This window comes from Microcaecilia unicolor, chromosome 4 (assembly GCF_901765095.1).
Source record: "Microcaecilia unicolor chromosome 4, aMicUni1.1, whole genome shotgun sequence".
Lineage (NCBI taxonomy): Eukaryota > Metazoa > Chordata > Amphibia > Gymnophiona > Siphonopidae > Microcaecilia > Microcaecilia unicolor.
The window spans coordinates 361,601,105-361,621,645 of record NC_044034.1 but is presented as its reverse complement, the minus strand read 5'-3'; the positions used below and the strand labels follow the sequence as shown (position 1 = coordinate 361,621,645).

General features: G+C 46.1%; 1 protein-coding gene across 1 annotated transcript in view; it reads left to right on the top strand.

Annotated features, from left to right (window-relative positions):
• Nucleotides 1-20,541, top strand: part of RPGR (retinitis pigmentosa GTPase regulator) — a 191,291-nt gene that overhangs the window by 58,375 nt on the left and 112,375 nt on the right. The window contains exons 6-8 of the mRNA XM_030202330.1: nt 28-177; nt 9,465-9,623; nt 19,587-19,742. Coding sequence (XP_030058190.1) covers nt 28-177; nt 9,465-9,623; nt 19,587-19,742 — 465 coding nt within the window. The remainder of the gene's footprint in view (nt 1-27; nt 178-9,464; nt 9,624-19,586; nt 19,743-20,541) is intronic.

The following is a 20,541-nucleotide window of genomic DNA, read 5'->3' as shown; positions in this document are numbered from 1 at the left end:
CAAATGTCTCCTGACTTTTCATTCTAGTGGATGGGAAGCTTTTCATGTGGGGCGACAATTGTGAAGGCCAGATCGGCCAGGCCAATGACACCAACGTCTGCACTCCTCAACAAGTGAATATTGGCAAGCAGGTCTCTTGGGTCTCCTGTGGCTATTACCATTCAGCGTTTGTAACATGTAAGATTGGGAATATTTTTCAAATGCATTCTGTTTCGGTGCCAACACAAAGAAACAAAAAAAAACCATAGAGGAGAATGTCTGTTATAGGATGTGTTACTGGAAATTTGTGTCTGATGGAGGGGGGGGCAGTTCAATAATTGGGTGCTGCACAAAGGGCACATATTCTATACCAGTGTCTGGATGCCCAGATTCCATTCTAGAATAATAGCGTAAACCCCCATTGGCATGCCTCGGTGTAGGCCCCCATTTACGCCAGATGTAAATTGGGCATGGCTGTACAGTATGCAACACGTGTAATTTACAGTATTCTGTAAGTTGTGTGCACCAGGGACGTAGCCAGACTTCGGCGGGAGGGGGTGGGGCCAGAGCCCGAGGTGAGGGGGCACATTTTAGGCCCCCCCCCCCCGCTGCCACCGACCCCCCCCTCCTGCTGCCAACCCGCCGTCGCCATGGGCTACCAATCCCCGCCAGCCGAGGAGGTCCTCTTCTTCCCGCGAAGGCTTCGTTCTGTTTCTGCGAGTCTGACGTCCGTTGCTGGCTGATCTGCAACGCTTCGTTCTGTTTCTGCGAGTCTGACGTCCGTTGCTGGCTGATTTGCAACGCTTCGTTCTGTTTCTGCGAGTCTGACGTCCGTTGCTGGCTGATCTGCAACGCTTCGTTCTGTTTCTGCGAGTCTGACGTCCTGCACGTACAACGTGCAGGACGTCAGAAACAGATGAAGCCTATGGAGGAAGAAGAGGACCTCCTCGGCTGGCGGGGATTGGGGTCCCCCGCCAGCAAAGGTAGCCCACGGTGACGGCGGGGGAGGGTTGGCGGTGGGGGTGGGGGGTCCAGGGCCAAATCTATGGGGGCCCAGACCCCACTGGCCCCATGTAGCTACGCCACTGGTGTACACCCCCTGGCAGTTACGTTCTGTAGCACTTAAGTATTCACTTATTTGTGTGACCCTTTTCTATGCACTTATGTGTGCAAGGCACAAGCAACTGCATGGTCTCAGTTATAGAACTGCCTTTATATCGTCTACAATTTTATTTATTTATTACCTCATTTATACCCCACATTTTCCCAACTGTGTCAGGCTGAATGTGGCTTACATCGCACCGCAAAAGCGGAGGTCAAAGCAGTAAATTAAGCTAATCTCTATATATAAAAGGCACCACCAACGTTCTAAATGAAGCCTCCAGCTGGAAGTGTGAAGGGGGAGAGATATCCGGTTTCCCCATGAGTGTCTGCCCCACCCTCGCTCTCTCTGTAACACAAACAGTGAAGGAAAACACAGCAAACCACGAAATCAAATCGCTGTCTCTGTAACAGTGAAGGACTCAGAGGGGGGGAGGGGAGAGAGGGCAGCAGCCCTCACTATCTCTGTAACACAGCACAGCAGGAAACTTAACACTGAAGGACTCGACTCCGAGGGGGGAGGGGACAGACAGCACAGGGGAAGGGAGAGAGGGCAGAGGGCAGGGACACACACACTCCCACATGCACACAGAAGAAAACCTTGCTAGCCCCCGTTTCATTTGCATCAGAAACGGGGCTTTTTTACTAGTACAACAATAAACCTATGTTAGAAATAAAGGAGAGGATGGGGAAGGGACGAAAGGCTCAGGGAAACCAGGGGAGAGAAGGGAAGGGTGGTTGTATACAAAATCGTCATCATATTGATGTGAATCAAGCAGTGGAGACTCATGCTGAGTCCTTTATAAAGTTTGTTTCTGCTACTGTTAAGGGTAAGTTCACTGTGCTTTGTTCAGTATAAATGTTGTGGTACCCCATGAAATCATGATTTTATTGTTACGAGCACAAACAGATATACTTCATGTTCGTTATGGCCAGCACTGAAGTACAGGATTTTAGCATGGTATCTATATCCTATATAATAAAACTCACCCTCAACGTTCTGAAGACACTGACGTCAGTGAAGCCAAGCCACTGACGTCACTTCCTTCAAGACGGGTTCGAAGGGTTCGTGGTGGTGAAGCCACCGAAATCGCCAAGTCTCGGGGCCCCGCCCTCGCGTCAAACGTGATGACGTCGAGGGCAGAGCAATGGCATACGGTGCGTTCAGGAGGTGCGGAGCAATGGCGTCAGAACGACGAAGAGGTCGGCAGGTAGGTAGGTAGGGAAGAAGGGAGGGAGGGAGGGAGAAGGGGGGTGTTGGGGAGGAAAACCTTGCTAGCGCCCGTTTCATTTGCTCCAGAAACGGGCCTCTTTTACTAGGGTATATATATAAAACTCACCCTCAACGTTCTATTGTCTGACGTCACTGAAGCCAAGGTTCGTAAGTTCGAAGCTCTGAAGCCACGAAAAACAGTCTCGGGGCACCGCCCTCGCGTCAAACGTTATGACGCTGAGGGCGGAGCAATTCACTCACATTGACAGCGGCCAGGGCGGCGCAATTGCGTCACTGACGATGAAGGTGCGTTACGTGGGGGGGGGGCAGAGTCACACATCGACGGCGACCACGCTCCCAATGCCGTCACTAACAACGAAGGTGCGTTGGGTGGGGGGGCCAGAGAAAAGCCTTGCTAGCGCCCGTTTCATTGGCTCCAGAAACGGGCCTTTTTTTACTAGTGTTATTAATCAAAGAAAACCCAACAAATTAGTTGACTAGTAAAGATACACTTTTTCCTAATAAGATTTGATTTTAAAATTCTGTCCATATTTAAAAGCAATGCACATATTTAGAGTAGAATTTGATAAATGTCATAATGCAATCTATGGCAGCATGATGTCTGTCACAGAACTTTTAGAGCTGCAGTTGGTCCCCTTACAGTCTTGTTTTGTTTGTCAGGCCTTTGAAAATTTAACATAAAGGTAAGTGCGAGTGGTTCTAAGACGGTCATTATATCATGCTGTCACTTTTTTCTCTGAGCTGTGTGAGATCAATAGGAAGGTTTCAATGGCCTTTGTCTTTAAGCACCTCAGACCTGAGGAAAGGTGCCAGGAAGCAGCTTGCTTAACGGAGAGGTGGGATTTAGCTTTTGAGCCTGCTAAACTGAGGTGTAGTTCAGAGTGGGGTAAGCTTTTGTTCCTTATCCAAGCAAAGTAAGGCCGTATCGGTGCCCGCTCCCTTCTTAAATAGTTACAATTATGGGGCAGTTTTCAGATTTGTTCATACTGGGTCAGATTGCCTGACCAATTTACTTCAATTCTTTGAAGGAGTGAACAAACATGTGGACAAAGGGGAGTCGGTTGATATTGTGTATCTGGATTTTCAAAAGGCGTTTGACAAGGTACCTCATGAAAGGCTACAGAGGAAATTGGAGGGTCATGGGATAGGAGGAAATGTCCTATTGTGGATTAAAAACTGGTTGAAGGATAGGAAACAGAGAGTGGGGTTAAATGGGCAGTATTCACAATGGAGAAGGGTAGTTAGTGGGGTTCCTCAGGGGTCCGTGCTAGGACCGCTGCTTTTTAATATATTTATAAATAATTTAGAGATGGGAGTAACTAGCGAGGTAATTAAATTTGCTGATGACACAAAGTTATTCAAAGTCGTTAAATCGCGACAGGATTGTGAAAAATTACAAGAGGACCTTACGAGACTGGGAGACTGGGCGGCTAAATGGCAGATGATGTTTAATGTGAGCAAGTGCAAGGTGATGCATGTGGGAAAAAAGAACCCGAATTATAGCTACGTCATGCAAGGTTCCACGTTAGGAGTTACGGACCAAGAAAGGGATCTGGGTGTCGTCGTCGATAACACACTGAAACCTTCTGCTCAGTGTGCTGCTGCGGCTAAGAAAGCGAATAGAATGTTGGGTATTATTAGGAAAGGTATGGAAAACAGGTGTGAGGATGTTATAATGCCGTTGTATCGCTCCATGGTGCGACCGCACCTTGAGTATTGTGTTCAATTCTGGTCGCCGCATCTCAAGAAAGATATAGTAGAATTGGAAAAGGTGCAGCGAAGGGCGACTAAAATGATAGCAGGGATGGGACGACTTCCCTATGAAGAAAGACTAAGGAGGCTAGGGCTATACAGCTTGGAGAAGAGACGGCTGAGGGGAGACATGATAGAGGTATATAAAATAATGAGTGGAGTGGAACAGGTGGATGTGAAGCGTCTGTTCACGCTTTCCAAAAATACTAGGACTAGGGGGCATGCGATGAAACTACAGTATAGTAAATTTAAAACAAATCGGAGAAAAGTTTTCTTCACCCAACGTGTAATTAAACTCTGGAATTCGTTGCCGGAGAAAGTGGTGAAGGCGGTTAGCTTAGTAGAGTTTAAAAAGGGGTTGGACGGATTCCTAAAGGACAAGTCCATAAACCGCTACTAAACGGACTTGGAAAAATCCAAAATTCCAGCAATAACATGTATAGAATGTTTGTACGTTTGGGAAGCTTGCCAGGTGCCCTTGGCCTGGATTGGCTGCTGTCGTGGACAGGATGCTGGGCTCGATGGACCCTTGGTCTTTTCCCAGTATGGCATTACTTATGTACTTACAGTGGTGGAAATAAGTATTTGATCCCTTGCTGATTTTGTAAGTTTGCCCACTGACAAAGACATGAGCAGCCCATAATTGAAGGGTAGGTTATTGGTAACAGTGAGAGATAGCACATCACAAATTAAATCCGGAAAATCACATTGTGGAAAGTATATGAATTTATTTGCATTCTGCAGAGGGAAATAAGTATTTAATCCCTCTGGCAAACAAGACCTAATACTTGGTGGCAAAACCCTTGTTGGCAAGCACAGCGGTCAGACGTCTTCTGTAGTTGATGATGAGGTTTGCACACATGTCAGAAGGAATTTTGGTCCACTCCTCTTTGCAGATCATCTCTAAATCATTAAGAGTTCTGGGCTGTCGCTTGGCAACTCGCAGCTTCAGCTCCCTCCATAAGTTTTCAATGGGATTAAGGTCTGGTGACTGGCTAGGCCACTCCATGACCCTAATGTGCTTCTTCCTGAGCCACTCCTTTGTTGCCTTGGCTGTATGTTTTGGGTCATTGTCGTGCTGGAAGACCCAGCCACGACCCATTTTTAAGGCCCTGGCGGAGGGAAGGAGGTTGTCACTCAGAATTGTACGGTACATGGCCCCATCCATTCTCCCATTGATGCGGTGAAGTAGTCCTGTGCCCTTAGCAGAGAAACACCCCCAAAACATAACATTTCCACCTCCATGCTTGACAGTGGGGACGGTGTTCTTTGGGTCATAGGCAGCATTTCTCTTCCTCCAAACACGGCGAGTTGAGTTCATGCCAAAGAGCTCAATTTTTGTCTCATCTGACCACAGCACCTTCTCCCAATCACTCTCGGCATCATCCAGGTGTTCACTGGCAAACTTCAGACGGGCCGTCACATGTGCCTTCCGGAGCAGGGGGACCTTGCGGGCACTGCAGGATTGCAATCCGTTATGTCGTAATGTGTTACCAATGGTTTTCGTGGTGACAGTGGTCCCAGCTGCCTTGAGATCATTGACAAGTTCCCCCCTTGTAGTTGTAGGCTGATTTCTAACCTTCCTCATGATCAAGGATACCCCACGAGGTGAGATTTTGCGTGGAGCCCCAGATCTTTGGCGATTGACAGTCATTTTGTACTTCTTCCATTTTCTTACTATGGCACCAACAGTTGTCTCCTTCTCGCCCAGCGTCTTACTGATGGTTTTGTAGCCCATTCCAGCCTTGTGCAGGTGTATGATCTTGTCCCTGACATCCTTAGACAGCTCCTTGCTCTTGGCCATTTTGTAGAGGTTAGAGTCTGACTGATTCACTGAGTCTGTGGACAGGTGTCTTTCATACAGGTGACCATTGCCGACAGCTGTCTGTCATGCAGGTAACGAGTTGATTTGGAGCATCTACCTGGTCTGTAGGGGCCAGATCTCTTACTGGTTGGTGGGGGATCAAATACTTATTTCCCTCTGCAGAATGCAAATAAATTCATATACTTTCCACAATGTGATTTTCCGGATTTAATTTGTGATGTGCTATCTCTCACTGTTACCAATAACCTACCCTTCAATTATGGGCTGCTCATGTCTTTGTCAGTGGGCAAACTTACAAAATCAGCAAGGGATCAAATACTTATTTCCACCACTGTATGTACTTATGATTTGACAGGCACTTTTTACCTAGTCATGAAAGCTGAAGTACATTCACTTTTGTGCCCATTTGTTTTTTATTTTGAGGTGGGGTCCTTTTTTAATGGAAAATAATACACACAGTTTTAAAAATGTAGCCAGATCTCGAGATGGGGGGGGGGGCACATTTTGGTCCACCGCCTCACCACCGCCACCCCCCCCTCCCCGCCACCCTTCTGCTCCCCGCTGCTGTACATAACTTTGCTGGCGGGGGTCCCCAACCCCCACCAGTTGAACCCTTCATCCAGTGCTGGTCTCCGGCACCGCCGCATTGCCTGCCCTGCTCTTTGCTTTCTCTTCCCCTCATAGTCTGGCGCGCTTTAAAACGAGTGTGCCGGACGTGAGGGGAAGGAAGAGCAAAGATCAGGGCAGGCTATGCTGCGGGGCCAGAGACCAGCCCTGGATGAAAGGCTTCAGTTGGCAGCGGTTGGAGACCCCTGCCAGCCAAACCAGAGCTTAGAGCAAATTTGAGGGGGGGGGGGGGGCCCGGGCCCCCGTGGCCCCCCATAGCTATGCCACTGGTCAGTACATCTTCTGCCCTGACCTAAATGCTCCTGGAATGCCACCTCTAAATGTGACTAAAAATTGGTTGATTGTGGAACTACACATTGACCGCACATTTTGTCCATTAGATTGTAAGCTCCTTTGAGCAGGGACTGTCCTTCTTTGTTAAACTGTACAGCGCTGCGTAACCCTAGTAGCGCTCTAGAAATGTTAAGTAATAGTAGTAGTTTATAGTCTCACCCAGGGAGGTCTGCTTTCAGATTGCATAGTTACACGCATAAAAATATCTGCCTGAATGGATTTGGAAATGCTGTACAAGTTAGAGCAGGTGTGTTAGGGATCCGAGAGACGATACCGTCTATGTTTTTAGCCATATTCCAACAGGTGAAGCCACAATGGCAAGGCTAAAATGTAGTACATACTACCATTAGGAGAATTCACTGAGGTAGGTATTCAAGGGGTTTAACGGGGCAGGAGAGGGTCCTGCCTAGTTAAACCCCTCTGAACTGACAGGTCACTGATATTCAGCGACACTTAACCCAGTAGGACTGCTGAATATTACCACTAATTGACCATTCCCTAACCGGCTAGGTTAGGTGCAGTCTGGTGGTGGAGTTTGGCCAGAGCCGTGACTTAGCTGGTTAGTGGCGATAATTGGCCTGTTAACCGTCTAAGTAAGGTCATAAAGTTAAGACAGCAAAAAGGCTGTGAGTGACTTATAAACCACTTAACGCCACAGGCTGAATATTACCCCCAGTGTGACATAGTAACATAGTAGATGACGGCAGAAAAAGACCTGCACGGTCCATTCAGTCTGCCCAAGAAGATAAATTCATATGTGCTACTTTTTTATTTGTACTGTTCTCTTCAGGGCACAGACCGTATAAGTCTGCCCAGCACTATCCCTGCCTCCCAACCACCGGCTCTGGCACAGACCATATAAGTCTGCCCAGCACTATCCCCTCCTCCCAACCACCAGCCCCGCCTCCCAACCACCGGCTCTGGCACAGACTGTATAAGTCTGCCCAGCACTATCCCTGCCTCCCACCACTGGCTCTGGCACAGACCGTATAAGTCTGCCCAGCACTATCCCCGTCTCCCAACCACCAACCCTGCCTCCCACCACCAGCTCTGGCACAGACCGTATAAGCCTGCCCAGCACTATCCCCGCCTCCCAACCACCAACCCTGCCTCCCACCACCGGTTCTGGCACAGACCGTATAAGTCTGCCCAGCACTATCCCCTCCTCCCAACCACCAGCCCCGCCTCCCAACTACCGGCTCTGGCACAGACTGTATAAGTCTGCCCAGCACTATCCCTGCCTCCCACCACTGGCTCTGGCACAGACCGTATAAGTCTGCCCAGCACTATCCCCGCCTCCCAACCACCAACCCTGCCTCCCACCACCAGCTCTGGCACAGACCGTATAAGCCTGCCCAGCACTATCCCCGCCTCCCAACCACCAACCCTGCCTCCCACCACCGGCTCTGGCACAGACCGTATAAGTCTGCCCAGCACTAGCCCCGCCTCCCAACCACCAACCCTGCCTCCCACCACAGGCTCTGGCACAGACCGTATAAGTCTGCCCAGCACTATCCCTGCCTCCCACCACCAGCCCCGGCACAGACCGTATAAGTCTGCCCAGCACTAGCCCCGCCTCCCAACCACCAGCCCCACCTCCCACCACCGGTTCTGGCACAGACCGTATAAGTCTGCCCAGCACTAGCCCCGCCTCCCAACCACCAGCTCTGCCACCCATTCTAGGCTAAGCTCCTGACATTAGGGCTTTAATTCTGGTACTGTCATTGATGGTACACATTGAGCTGAAACTGCTTTTATTGGTTGCTATTTTATGTGTATATTTGATAGGCATAGCAGAGATCATGCCTATTAATGTATAAAAAAAAATACAGCTGGAGTCTTTTTTTTTTTTTTCTAATTTCCTCAAAGGTTTTGTGCTGTTAGCAGTTTGCTTATAAATGAAATATGGTGATGAAATTCACTTTTGGTGTGTTTTTCGTGTATAAACGTTCGTTGAACAACTTCTAGAGTAGGTAGGGCATGTCATCGATGGCTGGTTCATACATGGGACCATGAGAATAAAGAGTTAGTCCTCCTTGTCAAGCTTGAGAATAAGACAGGGAAAAAGTGTAAATATGACGAAGTATCTGAACTGCCCACATTTCTGTAAAGTCCATGGAATTTTTACCTGTGGACCTTCCACCAGTTCTCAGAGACAAAGTACACGCACATCTCCTCACCTTTTTTGCACAAGTTATCCCCCTCCCCCCACCCCGAGTAAAATAGCACAGGCAGTTTTGGAAAATCCCAAAGTACATGCACATTATCAAACTCTAGCCCACCCTGCCTTCAGGAGTGCTTGTCCCCTAGTGAGGGTAAAATTATTTGCCCATTGTTTACTTTTACACGCATGTAAGCTGGGGCAGTTTTCAAAAAAGCTAGTTCCCTCAAAGTGCTGTGTTACCTACACAGATAGTTTTGAAAATCGCCCTTCCTTCCTACTATGTGCTGTTACATAGTAACATAGTAAATGACGGCAAAAAAAGACCTGCACGGTCCATCTAGTCTGCCCACAATAAACTCATATGTGTATACCTTACCTTGATTTGTACCTGTCTTTCTGGGCTGTTTGTGATTTTCGCTCTTTCACTTCTAAATGTTCATTTTTGCCAGGTACTGGTGAACTCTACACATTTGGAGAACCTGAGAATGGGAAGCTGGGTTTACCAACTGAATACCTGAAGAACCACAGGGTTCCACAGCTTGTTCCTGGAATTTCTGGCAAGGTGGTTATGGTTAGCTGTGGTGGAGGGCATACGGTGGCTCTGACAGGTATGCTTATTCAGAGCTTTCATCGCTAGGAATGTTTATGTATCTGTATCTAACCTGAGCAGCAATTGATTCTACAAAGTTGGTGTGTTTTACAGTATTTTTTGTCATTTTTTTTGGCTTTTATGAAACGTACAATGCTACATAGTAACATAGTAGATGACGGCAGAAAAAGACCTGCACGGTCCATCCAGTCTGCCCAACAAGATAACTCATATGAGCTACTTTTTGTGTATACCCTACTTTGATTTATACCTGTGCTCTTCAGGGCACAGACCGTATAAGTCTGCCCAGCACTATCCCCGCCTCTCAACCACCAGCCCCGCCTCCCAACCACTGGCTCTGGCACAGACCGTATAAGTCTGCCCAGCACTATCCCCGCCTCCCAACTACCAGCCCCGCCTCCCAACCACTGGCTCTGGCACAGACCGTATAAGTCTGCCCAGCACTATCCCCGCCTCTCAACCACCAGCCCCGCCTTCCAACCACTGGCTATGGCACAGACCGTATAAGTTTGCCCAGCTCTATCCTTGCCTCCCAACCACCGGCTCTGGCACAGACCGTACAAGTCTGCCCAGCACTATCCCAGCTTCCCAACCACCAGCCCCGCCTCCCAACCACTGGCTCTGGCACAGACCGTATAAGTCTGCCCAGCTCTATCCTCGCCTCCCAACCACCAGCCCCGCCTCCCAACCACCGGCTCTGGCACAGACCGTACAAGTCTGCCCAGCACTATCCCCGCCTCCCAACCACCAGTCCTGCTTCCCACCACCGACTCTGGCACAGACCGTACAAGTCTGTCCAGCACTATCCCTACCTCCCAACCACCAGTCCCACTTCCCACCACCGGCTGGCACAGACAGTATAAGTCTGCCCAGCACTATCCACGCCTCTCAACCACCAGCCCCGCCTCCCAACCACCGGCTCTGGCACAGACCGTATACAGTGGTGGAAATAAGTATTTGATCCCTTGCTGATTTTGTAAGTTTGCCCACTGACAAAGACATGAGCAGCCCATAATTGAAGGGTAGGTTATTGGTAACAGTGAGAGATAGCACATCACAAATTAAATCCGGAAAATCACATTGTGGAAAGTATATGAATTTATTTGCATTCTGCAGAGGGAAATAAGTATTTAATCCCTCTGGCAAACAAGACCTAATACTTGGTGGCAAAACCCTTGTTGGCAAGCACAGCGGTCAGACGTCTTCTGTAGTTGATGATGAGGTTTGCACACATGTCAGGAGGAATTTTGGTCCACTCCTCTTTGCAGATCATCTCTAAATCATTAAGAGTTCTGGGCTGTCGCTTGGCAACTCGCAGCTTCAGCTCCCTCCATAAGTTTTCAATGGGATTAAGGTCTGGTGACTGGCTAGGCCACTCCATGACCCTAATGTGCTTCTTCCTGAGCCACTCCTTTGTTGCCTTGGCTGTATGTTTTGGGTCATTGTCGTGCTGGAAGACCCAGCCACGACTCATTTTTAAGGCCCTGGCGGAGGGAAGGAGGTTGTCACTCAGAATTGTACGGTACATGGCCCCATCCATTCTCCCATTGATGCGGTGAAGTAGTCCTGTGCCCTTAGCAGAGAAACACCCCCAAAACATAACATTTCCACCTCCATGCTTGACAGTGGGGACGGTGTTCTTTGGGTCATAGGCAGCATTTCTCTTCCTCCAAACACGGCGAGTTGAGTTCATGCCAAAGAGCTCAATTTTTGTCTCATCTGACCACAGCACCTTCTCCCAATCACTCTCGGCATCATCCAGGTGTTCACTGGCAAACTTCAGACGGGCCGTCACATGTGCCTTCCGGAGCAGGGGGACCTTGCGGGCACTGCAGGATTGCAATCCGTTATGTCGTAATGTGTTACCAATGGTTTTCGTGGTGACAGTGGTCCCAGCTGCCTTGAGATCATTGACAAGTTCCCCCCTTGTAGTTGTAGGCTGATTTCTAACCTTCCTCATGATCAAGGATACCCCACGAGGTGAGATTTTGCGTGGAGCCCCAGATCTTTGGCGATTGACAGTCATTTTGTACTTCTTCCATTTTCTTACTATGGCACCAACAGTTGTCTCCTTCTCGCCCAGCGTCTTACTGATGGTTTTGTAGCCCATTCCAGCCTTGTGCAGGTGTATGATCTTGTCCCTGACATCCTTAGACAGCTCCTTGCTCTTGGCCATTTTGTAGAGGTTAGAGTCTGACTGATTCACTGAGTCTGTGGACAGGTGTCTTTCATACAGGTGACCATTGCCGACAGCTGTCTGTCATGCAGGTAACGAGTTGATTTGGAGCATCTACCTGGTCTGTAGGGGCCAGATCTCTTACTGGTTGGTGGGGGATCAAATACTTATTTCCCTCTGCAGAATGCAAATAAATTCATATACTTTCCACAATGTGATTTTCCGGATTTAATTTGTGATGTGCTATCTCTCACTGTTACCAATAACCTACCCTTCAATTATGGGCTGCTCATGTCTTTGTCAGTGGGCAAACTTACAAAATCAGCAAGGGATCAAATACTTATTTCCACCACTGTAAGTCTGCCCAGCACTATCCCCGCCTCCCAACTACCAGCCCTGCCTCCCACCACCGGCTCTGGCACAGACCGTATAAGTCTGCCCAGCACTATCCCCGCCTCCCAACCACAAACCCCGCCTCCCAACCACCAGCTCTGGCACAGACCGTATAAGTCTGGCCAGCCCTATCCCCGCCTCCCAACCACAAACCCCGCCTCCCACCACCAGCTCTGGCACAGACCGTATAAGTTTGGCCAGCCCTATCCCCGCCTCCCAACTACCAGCCCTGCCTCCCACCACCGGCTCTGGCACAGACCGTATAAGTCTGCCCAGCACTATCCCTGCCTCCCAACCACCAGTCCCGCTGCCCACCACCGGCTCTGGCACAGACCATATAAGTCTTCCCAGCACTATCCCTGCCTCCCAACCACCAGCCCTGCCTCCCACCACCGGCTCTGGCACAGACCGTATAAGTCTGCCCAGCACTATCCCTGCCTCCCAACCACCAGCCCCGCCTCCCGATCTTGACTAAGCTCCTGAGGATCCATTCCTTCGGCACAGGATTCCTTTATGCTTATCCCACGCATGTTTGAATTCCGTTACCGTTTTCATTTTATTTTTATTTTAGCTTCGTGGAAGTAATAGTAGATAAGCTATGGGTAGGATCTTTTTCTATGAAAACAAGCAATTCAGAGAGTCTCGTGTGTGGTTGTATGACTGGGTCTTACATTGAACAAACTCTTCCAGAGCTTTTTGAAAAAATGTAAAACCTTTTCAGTTCCCATACTCAGTAATTCCTGTGCTGCCTAATAATATCTGTCTGTTTTTATCTGCCCAGACCGCCGTGTTTGCGTTTTATTTTATGGCATCTTAAATCTCAATGACCTCTTGTTTTTCTTCAGGTTTTCTTACTAAAACCCTTGTAGGTTAACATAATGAGTTTTTATTTTGGTAATTTCAGAGTTTTTTGTTTTCTCACTGTGCTAAAATAATTCTTTTTTTTTTCTTCCCCTTTGGTGCCACTGCACTGACAGATCAGTTGGTCATCTTTGGGCCCATCTGTATAGAAAGAAAAAAGGAAATGACATTTTTCATTCTCAATTTCCTTTTGATATATTAGAAGCAGATTCAGTTCTGTCCCAGTTCAAACAGATGGTCCATCATATGGTTAACTATTACGGCCAGATTCAGGAAATGAGTTAGGCTTTAAGACCTGCGGTCTGCCCCGGGTGTCAGCTCAGGGAGGGGGTGCTCCCGCACCCTACCTTTAAAAAGAATATCGCGAGGCGCAGCGCCTCGCGCCTGCCCTGCACATAAAAGAAATGTGGACCGTCTGGTCTTCCCTCGCTCTATCTGTCCCGCCCTTCGCTGACGCAACTTCCTATTTCCGCAAGGGCGGGACAGACAGAGCGAGAGAAGGCCCGCCGGTCCACATTTCTTTTACGTGCGCCTCGCCTCCCGATATATTCTTTTTAAAGGTAGGGTGCGGGAGCTGGTCGGGGAGGGGGGTATCATCGTGCTGCACCCGGGGGGGGGGTGCAACGGTGAATCGCCCCGCCCCGGGTGGCAGCCCCCCCTGCTACACCACTGGTTAAGTGTCAAACTTCATGCCCTCAATGACAGTCCTCCCAGGTGTCCAAAAACGTTCTTTTTCATTTTCAAAGAGTTCAGTGCACTTTGTGCCAGCAACATTAATGCGTAGAATATGTTTCGCCAACTCCAAAAAGTGTTCGAATCCACATTTATCCAGTTGCTGACAACATTTTTTGTACTACCCGCCCCGTTTTCCGAATTGTCGAGTACCTCCTTCCTGCACTCTTAAGTGATTCAAACTTATCCGGTCGCCAGCCAGCTGGCGACAGTGGGAGCTGCTGTCCCATTAACTACTCCAAGTAACGCAACACCGTATAAGTCGTTTTTATTTATCCAAGAATTTAATTTGCTGCAACCTTTTGGAAGGGAAAAAGTGGCCATGGAAAATTTGTGCAAATAAACTCTCATGCACAAACGCCCTGTGGGACTTGAGTTTTGCTTGGATGTTGTACCCTTTGCACAAGTATTTGCTGAGCAGGTTCTTCTGAGCAATTTGTTTTCCCTTTAGAAAACTGTAAAAAGTTACAATCCTGGCCAAGCAATGCAACGTAAGCAAACAATGCAGGTTTCTGCATTTTTCTTGCCATATTCTTAGCCAAGTCGTTATTCAGTCAAGGCCTCAATCCATACATATATGCAGATTACATCACGATTTACATCCAGTTCAGGTATAATCTAATGGAAATTATGGACGACATCAGCCACAGCTTCCAAATCGTGCATTCTTGGGCGGATGCTTTTCAATTAAAACTTAATGCTGAAAAAACACAATGTCTTATACTTCACAATATAACACAAGCGAATTCACCACCATAAACACACCTTCCTGTTTTAGACACCCTGAAAATCCTTGGAGTCACCATTGATCGAAATCTCACATTTGAAAGCCATATGAAGAACGTAACCAAGAAGATGTTCCAGTCAATGTGGAAACTTAAAAGATTAAAACCTTTCTTCCCAAGAGGCATTTTTCGCAACCTGGTACAGTCAATGGTGCTTAGTCATCTAGACTATTGCAATGCACTATATGCTGGCTGTAAGGAGCATATCGTCAAGAAACTTCAGACAGCCCAGAACACCGCAGCCAGACTCGTATTCGGAAAGAGAAAATATGAAAGTGCTAAACCCCTGAGAGAGAGGCTACACTGGCTTCCAGTTAACGTACTGTGTTCAAGGTCTGCACACTGGTTCATAAAATCATTCATGGAGATGCACCAGCCTACATGTCAGACCTTATTGACTTGCCACCTAGGAATGCTAATAGTTCAGCATACACATTTCTAAATCTTCACTTCCCAAGCTGTAAAGGTCTAAAATACAAACTAACACATGCGTCCAGCTTTTCCTACATGAGTACGCAGCTGTGGTATGCATTGCCTCTTCACCTGAAATCTATTCACAACCTACTCAACTTTCGAAAATCACTAAAGGCTTTTCTTTTCAACAAGGCATACCATAATGATCTATAATAGGAATTTTAGCACATCACTACTTCCTGATACTCTGTTATATACCGATTTGCTTATATCTATTATGTTACACTTGTTCTTTATGTAATAACAATTGTTTCTTTACTCTTGTATTGCGATTGCCATGATGGAACGTTGTAAGCCACATTGAGCCTGCAAGTGGGTGGGGAAATGTGGGATACAAATGCAACAAATAAATATTTTGGCTCTGATCCTTAGTATTGGAACAATATTTTATAGTTTCTTCTAGGAGTGCATGTTCCAGTAGAGGGAGCTTTAATATTGAAGAGAGAAAATGTGACTTCTTAAAAAATTGTGTTCTGAATTTGTGTGCTTATCATGGGAAAAAAATCTAGAGTTCTCTTTAATTATAGAATTAACAGTTCTGTTGCTGTAGCCACACTTAAGTTCTTCATGGGTAGCTAAACTTTTGTCTTCAGGCTTTTGAAGTAGAGGAGTGTGGACAGAATAGAGCCAGGGTAGGAGGGGATGGATTGGGGACCTACTAAAATGGTGCAGAATTAGTACTTTAATATTTACTGGGTGAGAATTAAAGATCTAAAGAAGCACACTTTAGAAGAGAGAAGAGGGAGAGCACTCAAATAACCTCAAAAATATAAATGTACCAACTGGCAGGCATCTTCCAGTAAAAGGAAGTTCTAGAACAAGGTGATCAAGGCATCAGGTGCAAAATAAGGAAATATCTCTCCCCAGAAAGTGTGGTAGATAACGTGGAACAGTTATATTAGGAATAGCAGAGGCAAGAAACTGTTTTGTGTACTGTTCTCTGAGCATTGGGAGGGAATAGGAAAAAACCTCATTAACAACCATTTGATTACATTTGCATGCGGGAGGCGGGGATAGTGCTGGGCAGACTTATACGGTCTGTGCCAGAGCCGGTGGTGGGAGGCGGGACTGGTGGTTGGGAGGCGGGGATAGTGCTGGGCAGACTTGTACGGTCTGTGCCAGAGCCAGTGGGTGGGAGGCGAGGGTAGAGCTGGGCAGACTTATACGGTCTGTGCCAGAGCCAGTGGTTGGGAGGCGGGGATAGTGCTGGGCAGACTTATACGGTCTGTGCCCTGAAGAGCACAGGAACAAATCAAAGTAGGGTATACACAAAAAGTAGCACATATGAGTTATCTTGTTGGGCAGACTGGATGGACCGTGCAGGTCTTTTTCTGCCGTCATCTACTATGTTACTATGTGTTAGTACACTCTTAAGGTTATCAATAGAAATCAAACAAAATAAAACATGGAAAAGAAAATAAGATGATACCTTTTTTATTGGACATAACTTAATACATTTCTTGATTAGCTTTCGAAGGTTGCCCTTCTTCGTCAGATCGGGTTCTACATGGAATGCTGCTACTCTTTGAGATTCTGCCTGGAATCTTGTCACTCTTTAGCATTCCGGAATCTTGCTGTTCTTTGGGGTTCTGTGTGGAACGTTGCTACTCTTTGAGATTCTGCCTGGAATCTTGTTACTCTTTAGGGTTCCAGAATCTTGCTATTCTTTGGGGTTCTACATGTAGAGAGGTGTGGTAGCCGTGTTAGTCCACTCTTAAGGTTATCAATAGAAATCAAACAAAATAAAACATGGAAAAGAAAATAAGATGATACCTTTTTTATTGGACATAACTTAATACGTTTCCTGATTAGCTTTCGAAGGTTGCCCTTCTTCGTCAGATCGGAAATAAGCAAATGTGCTAGCTGACAGTGTATATAAGTGAAAACATTCAAGCATTACTATGACAGTAAAATAGATACCATTGGAGATTCTACATGGAATGTTGCTACTATTGGAGATTCTACATGGAATGTTGCTATTCCACTAGCAACATTCCATGTAGAAGGCTGCGCAGGCTTCTGTTTCTGTGAGTCTGCGTGCAGGACGTCAGACTCACAGAAGCAGAAGCCTGCGCGGCCACATTGGTGATCTACAAGGGCCGACTTCTACATGGAATGTTGCTACTGGAATAGCAACATTCCATGTAGAATCTATAGAAATCAAACAAAATAAACCATGGAAAATAAAATAAGATGATACCTTTTTTATTGGACATAACAATACGTTTCTTGATTAGCTTTCGAAGGTTGCCCTTCTTCGTCAGATCGGGTTCTACATGGAATGCTGCTACTCTTTGAGATTCTGCCTGGAATCTTGTCACTCTTTAGCATTCCGGAATCTTGCTGTTCTTTGGGGTTCTGCGTGGAACGTTGCTACTCTTTGAGATTCTGCCTGGAATCTTGTTACTCTTTAGGGTTCCAGAATCTTGCTATTCTTTGGGGTTCTACATGTAGAGAGGTGTGGTAGCCGTGTTAGTCCACTCTTAAGGTTATCAATAGAAATCAAACAAAATAAAACATGGAAAAGAAAATAAGATGATACCTTTTTTATTGGACATAACTTAATACATTTCTTGATTAGCTTTCGAAGGTTGCCCTTCTTCGTCAGATCGGAAATAAGCAAATGTGCTAGCTGACAGTGTATATAAGTGAAAACATTCAAGCATTACTATTTCCGATCTGAGGAAGAAGGGCAACCTTCGAAAGCTAATCAAGAAATGTATTAAGTTATGTCCAATAAAAAAGGTATCATCTTATTTTCTTTTCCATGTTTTATTTTGTTTGATTTCTATTGATAGGCTTTTGAAGCAATCCTGATATTTTCTTATATAGAGCCTAAATGGCAAATGAGAAGCAACGTAGGGAAGAATTAGCAAGAGAGTTTTACTCTGACACGTGTGTGTATGTGAGAGTATGGTGTTTATTTTAGAAGCTCTGTTCTTGCTTTGGATGTTTAAAAAAACAGCATTTAGACATCTAAATCCCAGTATTTTAATAAAGCCAGCTTATGGATGTCTAAAGCTGCAGTACATCAATATGGCAAGGGGTATGGTCTAAGCATGTTTTGGGAGGGGCCAAAATATAGATGTCCATCTCTAATTTCAGAAAGGGAAGGGACGTCAGTCTAAAATGACGGACGTTGTTATATAGACCTGGCACTTGTCACATCAGGGATACAGAAAGGTGCTCTGATTCAGCAGCTGTCCACTGGAGGGATTAAGGCACATCACCTCCTTAATCCCCCCCGAGTGATTTGTCTACCCTTCCTCCCCCAAATGTGAAACTGCCAAGGGACAATCAGGCTATGTGACAGCAGGGGCGTAGCCAGACAGCAGATTTTGGGTGGGCCTAGTCGAGAAGTAGGTGGGCACCAAGTGTTCTCCTCCCCCCCCCCCCCCCCTCTGATGCAACTACCAACCCTCCCCTCATGCTGTCTTAAGCTCCACCACCCCTCTCTTTACCACTTTTAATCACCAACAAATCTAGAACCAGGAACCCCTCTCCCCCAGTGTCCTCCACCTTCTCTCCCCATCCCCTTCCGACCTATAGGAAATCTGGAGCAATCATGCCATGTATAAAGGAATTCACCCCTGGGTCCACATCATTCATATTGAAATATTCTCCAAGGACAAGCAAGTCACATGATTCTCACATTAGCGCATGGCCGTTAATTCAGACAGTGGAAAATCAGCCGTTTTATTGCTGCAGTAAAAATGACCTTAGCACATGGGAAAGACCCAATATAAGGGGGCACACTGAGGTCAATTTTTACTGCAGTGTAGTAAAAGGATCCCTTAGAGGCATATTTTCAAAGCACTTACCCTTCCAAACTTCCATAGAAACCGATGGAACTTTGGAAGGCTAAGTGCCTTGAAAATATGCCTCTTAGTGATTTAAACCACTATGCTATGCCTTTGATAGCTACAGGTGGATGGCAAGAAAATGTAATAAATAAAGTAGTTGAGTTACTAACTTGAAAGAAAATGACATACGAAGTCTGAAAAGGTACATTCAGTTGATCTCAGAGTGACAGTGATAAGATATGTGCAGTGGATGACAATCTGGGTGTGAGTGACTAGCAAGTTAGTCCCTTTTTACTCATTGAAACTTGAGAGAAGAGCCAGGTTTCACCTGCTTCCCAAAGTAGAGGAATCTTACATTAGGTGAATGGAAGCTGCACTGTCTTAGATCCTTTTGAATTCTATTTGATGTAGGAATAAGACATCAAACAGCAGTAGATCACACTTTTTAACTGGACTCCTTTCATAAATTGTAATCAGCCTACATATAGTTATCATCATTCAATGTTTCTGCCCTATCTCAAGATTGATTCAAAGCGGATTACAACACAAGAAGTTAACTGTTAAGAATTACTTCAATTAAATCAATTCAGTTGTATTCCCAAGTGGACCCATGTGACAGCCACCCATCTTTTTTTAAATTTTTTATTTTTTATTTTTTAATTATTTTATATTTTTTTAATTTTTATTTTTTTGTTACTTTTTACTTTTTGTTTTAAATTTCTACTTTCCTCTTTCAGAGGGTGATATGTACACTTTTGGCCTTGGTCAGTTTGGACAGCTGGGACATGGCACATTTACATTTGAAGCGTCTGTACCAAAAGCTGTGGAGCAACTAAGAAAGCAGAAGGTCCAATTTGTTGCCTGTGGAGAAAATCATACAGCGGTTATAACAGGTCTGTACCTAGAATATGCTGAATGGGTCCAATAATTTATCTTTTTATTATATCAGGTTATGATTACTGTGTTCAATTCTGGTCGCCGCATCTCAAGAAAGATATAGTAGAATTGGAAAAGGTGCAGCGAAGGGTGACTAAAATGATAGCGGGGATGGGACGACTTCCCTATGAAGAAAGACTAAGGAGGCTAGGGCTTTTCAGCTTGGAGAAGAGACGGCTGAGGGGAGACATGATAGAGGTATATAAAATAATGAGTGGAATGGAACAGGTGGATGTGAAGCATCTGTTCACGCTTTCCAAAAATACTAGGACTAGGGGGCATGCGATGAAACTACAGTGTAGTAAATTTAAAACAAATCGGAGAAACATTTTCTTCACCCAACGTATAATTAAACTCTGGAATTTGTTGCCGGAGAAAGTGGTGAAGGCGGTTAGCTTAGCAGAGTTTAAAAAGGGGTTGGACGGTTTCCTAAAGGACAAGTCCATAAACCGCTACTAAATGGACTTGGAAAAATCCAAAATCCCAGGAATAACATGTATAGAATGTTTGTACGTTTGGGAAGCTTGCCAGGTGCCCTTGGCCTGGATTGGCCGCTGTCGTGGACAGGATCATGGGCTCGATGGACCCTTGGTCTTTTCCCAGTATGGCATTACTTATGTACTTATGTGTTGATGAGGGGTGGGGAAGGAAAACTGACTTACGTAGTTTGCATTCATCATGTGAGCTTCTGGTATCATGTTTCTGCTTATTAAAAATGTGAGGAAGTTAATAAAAAATAAATGTCTGTAGCTGGTC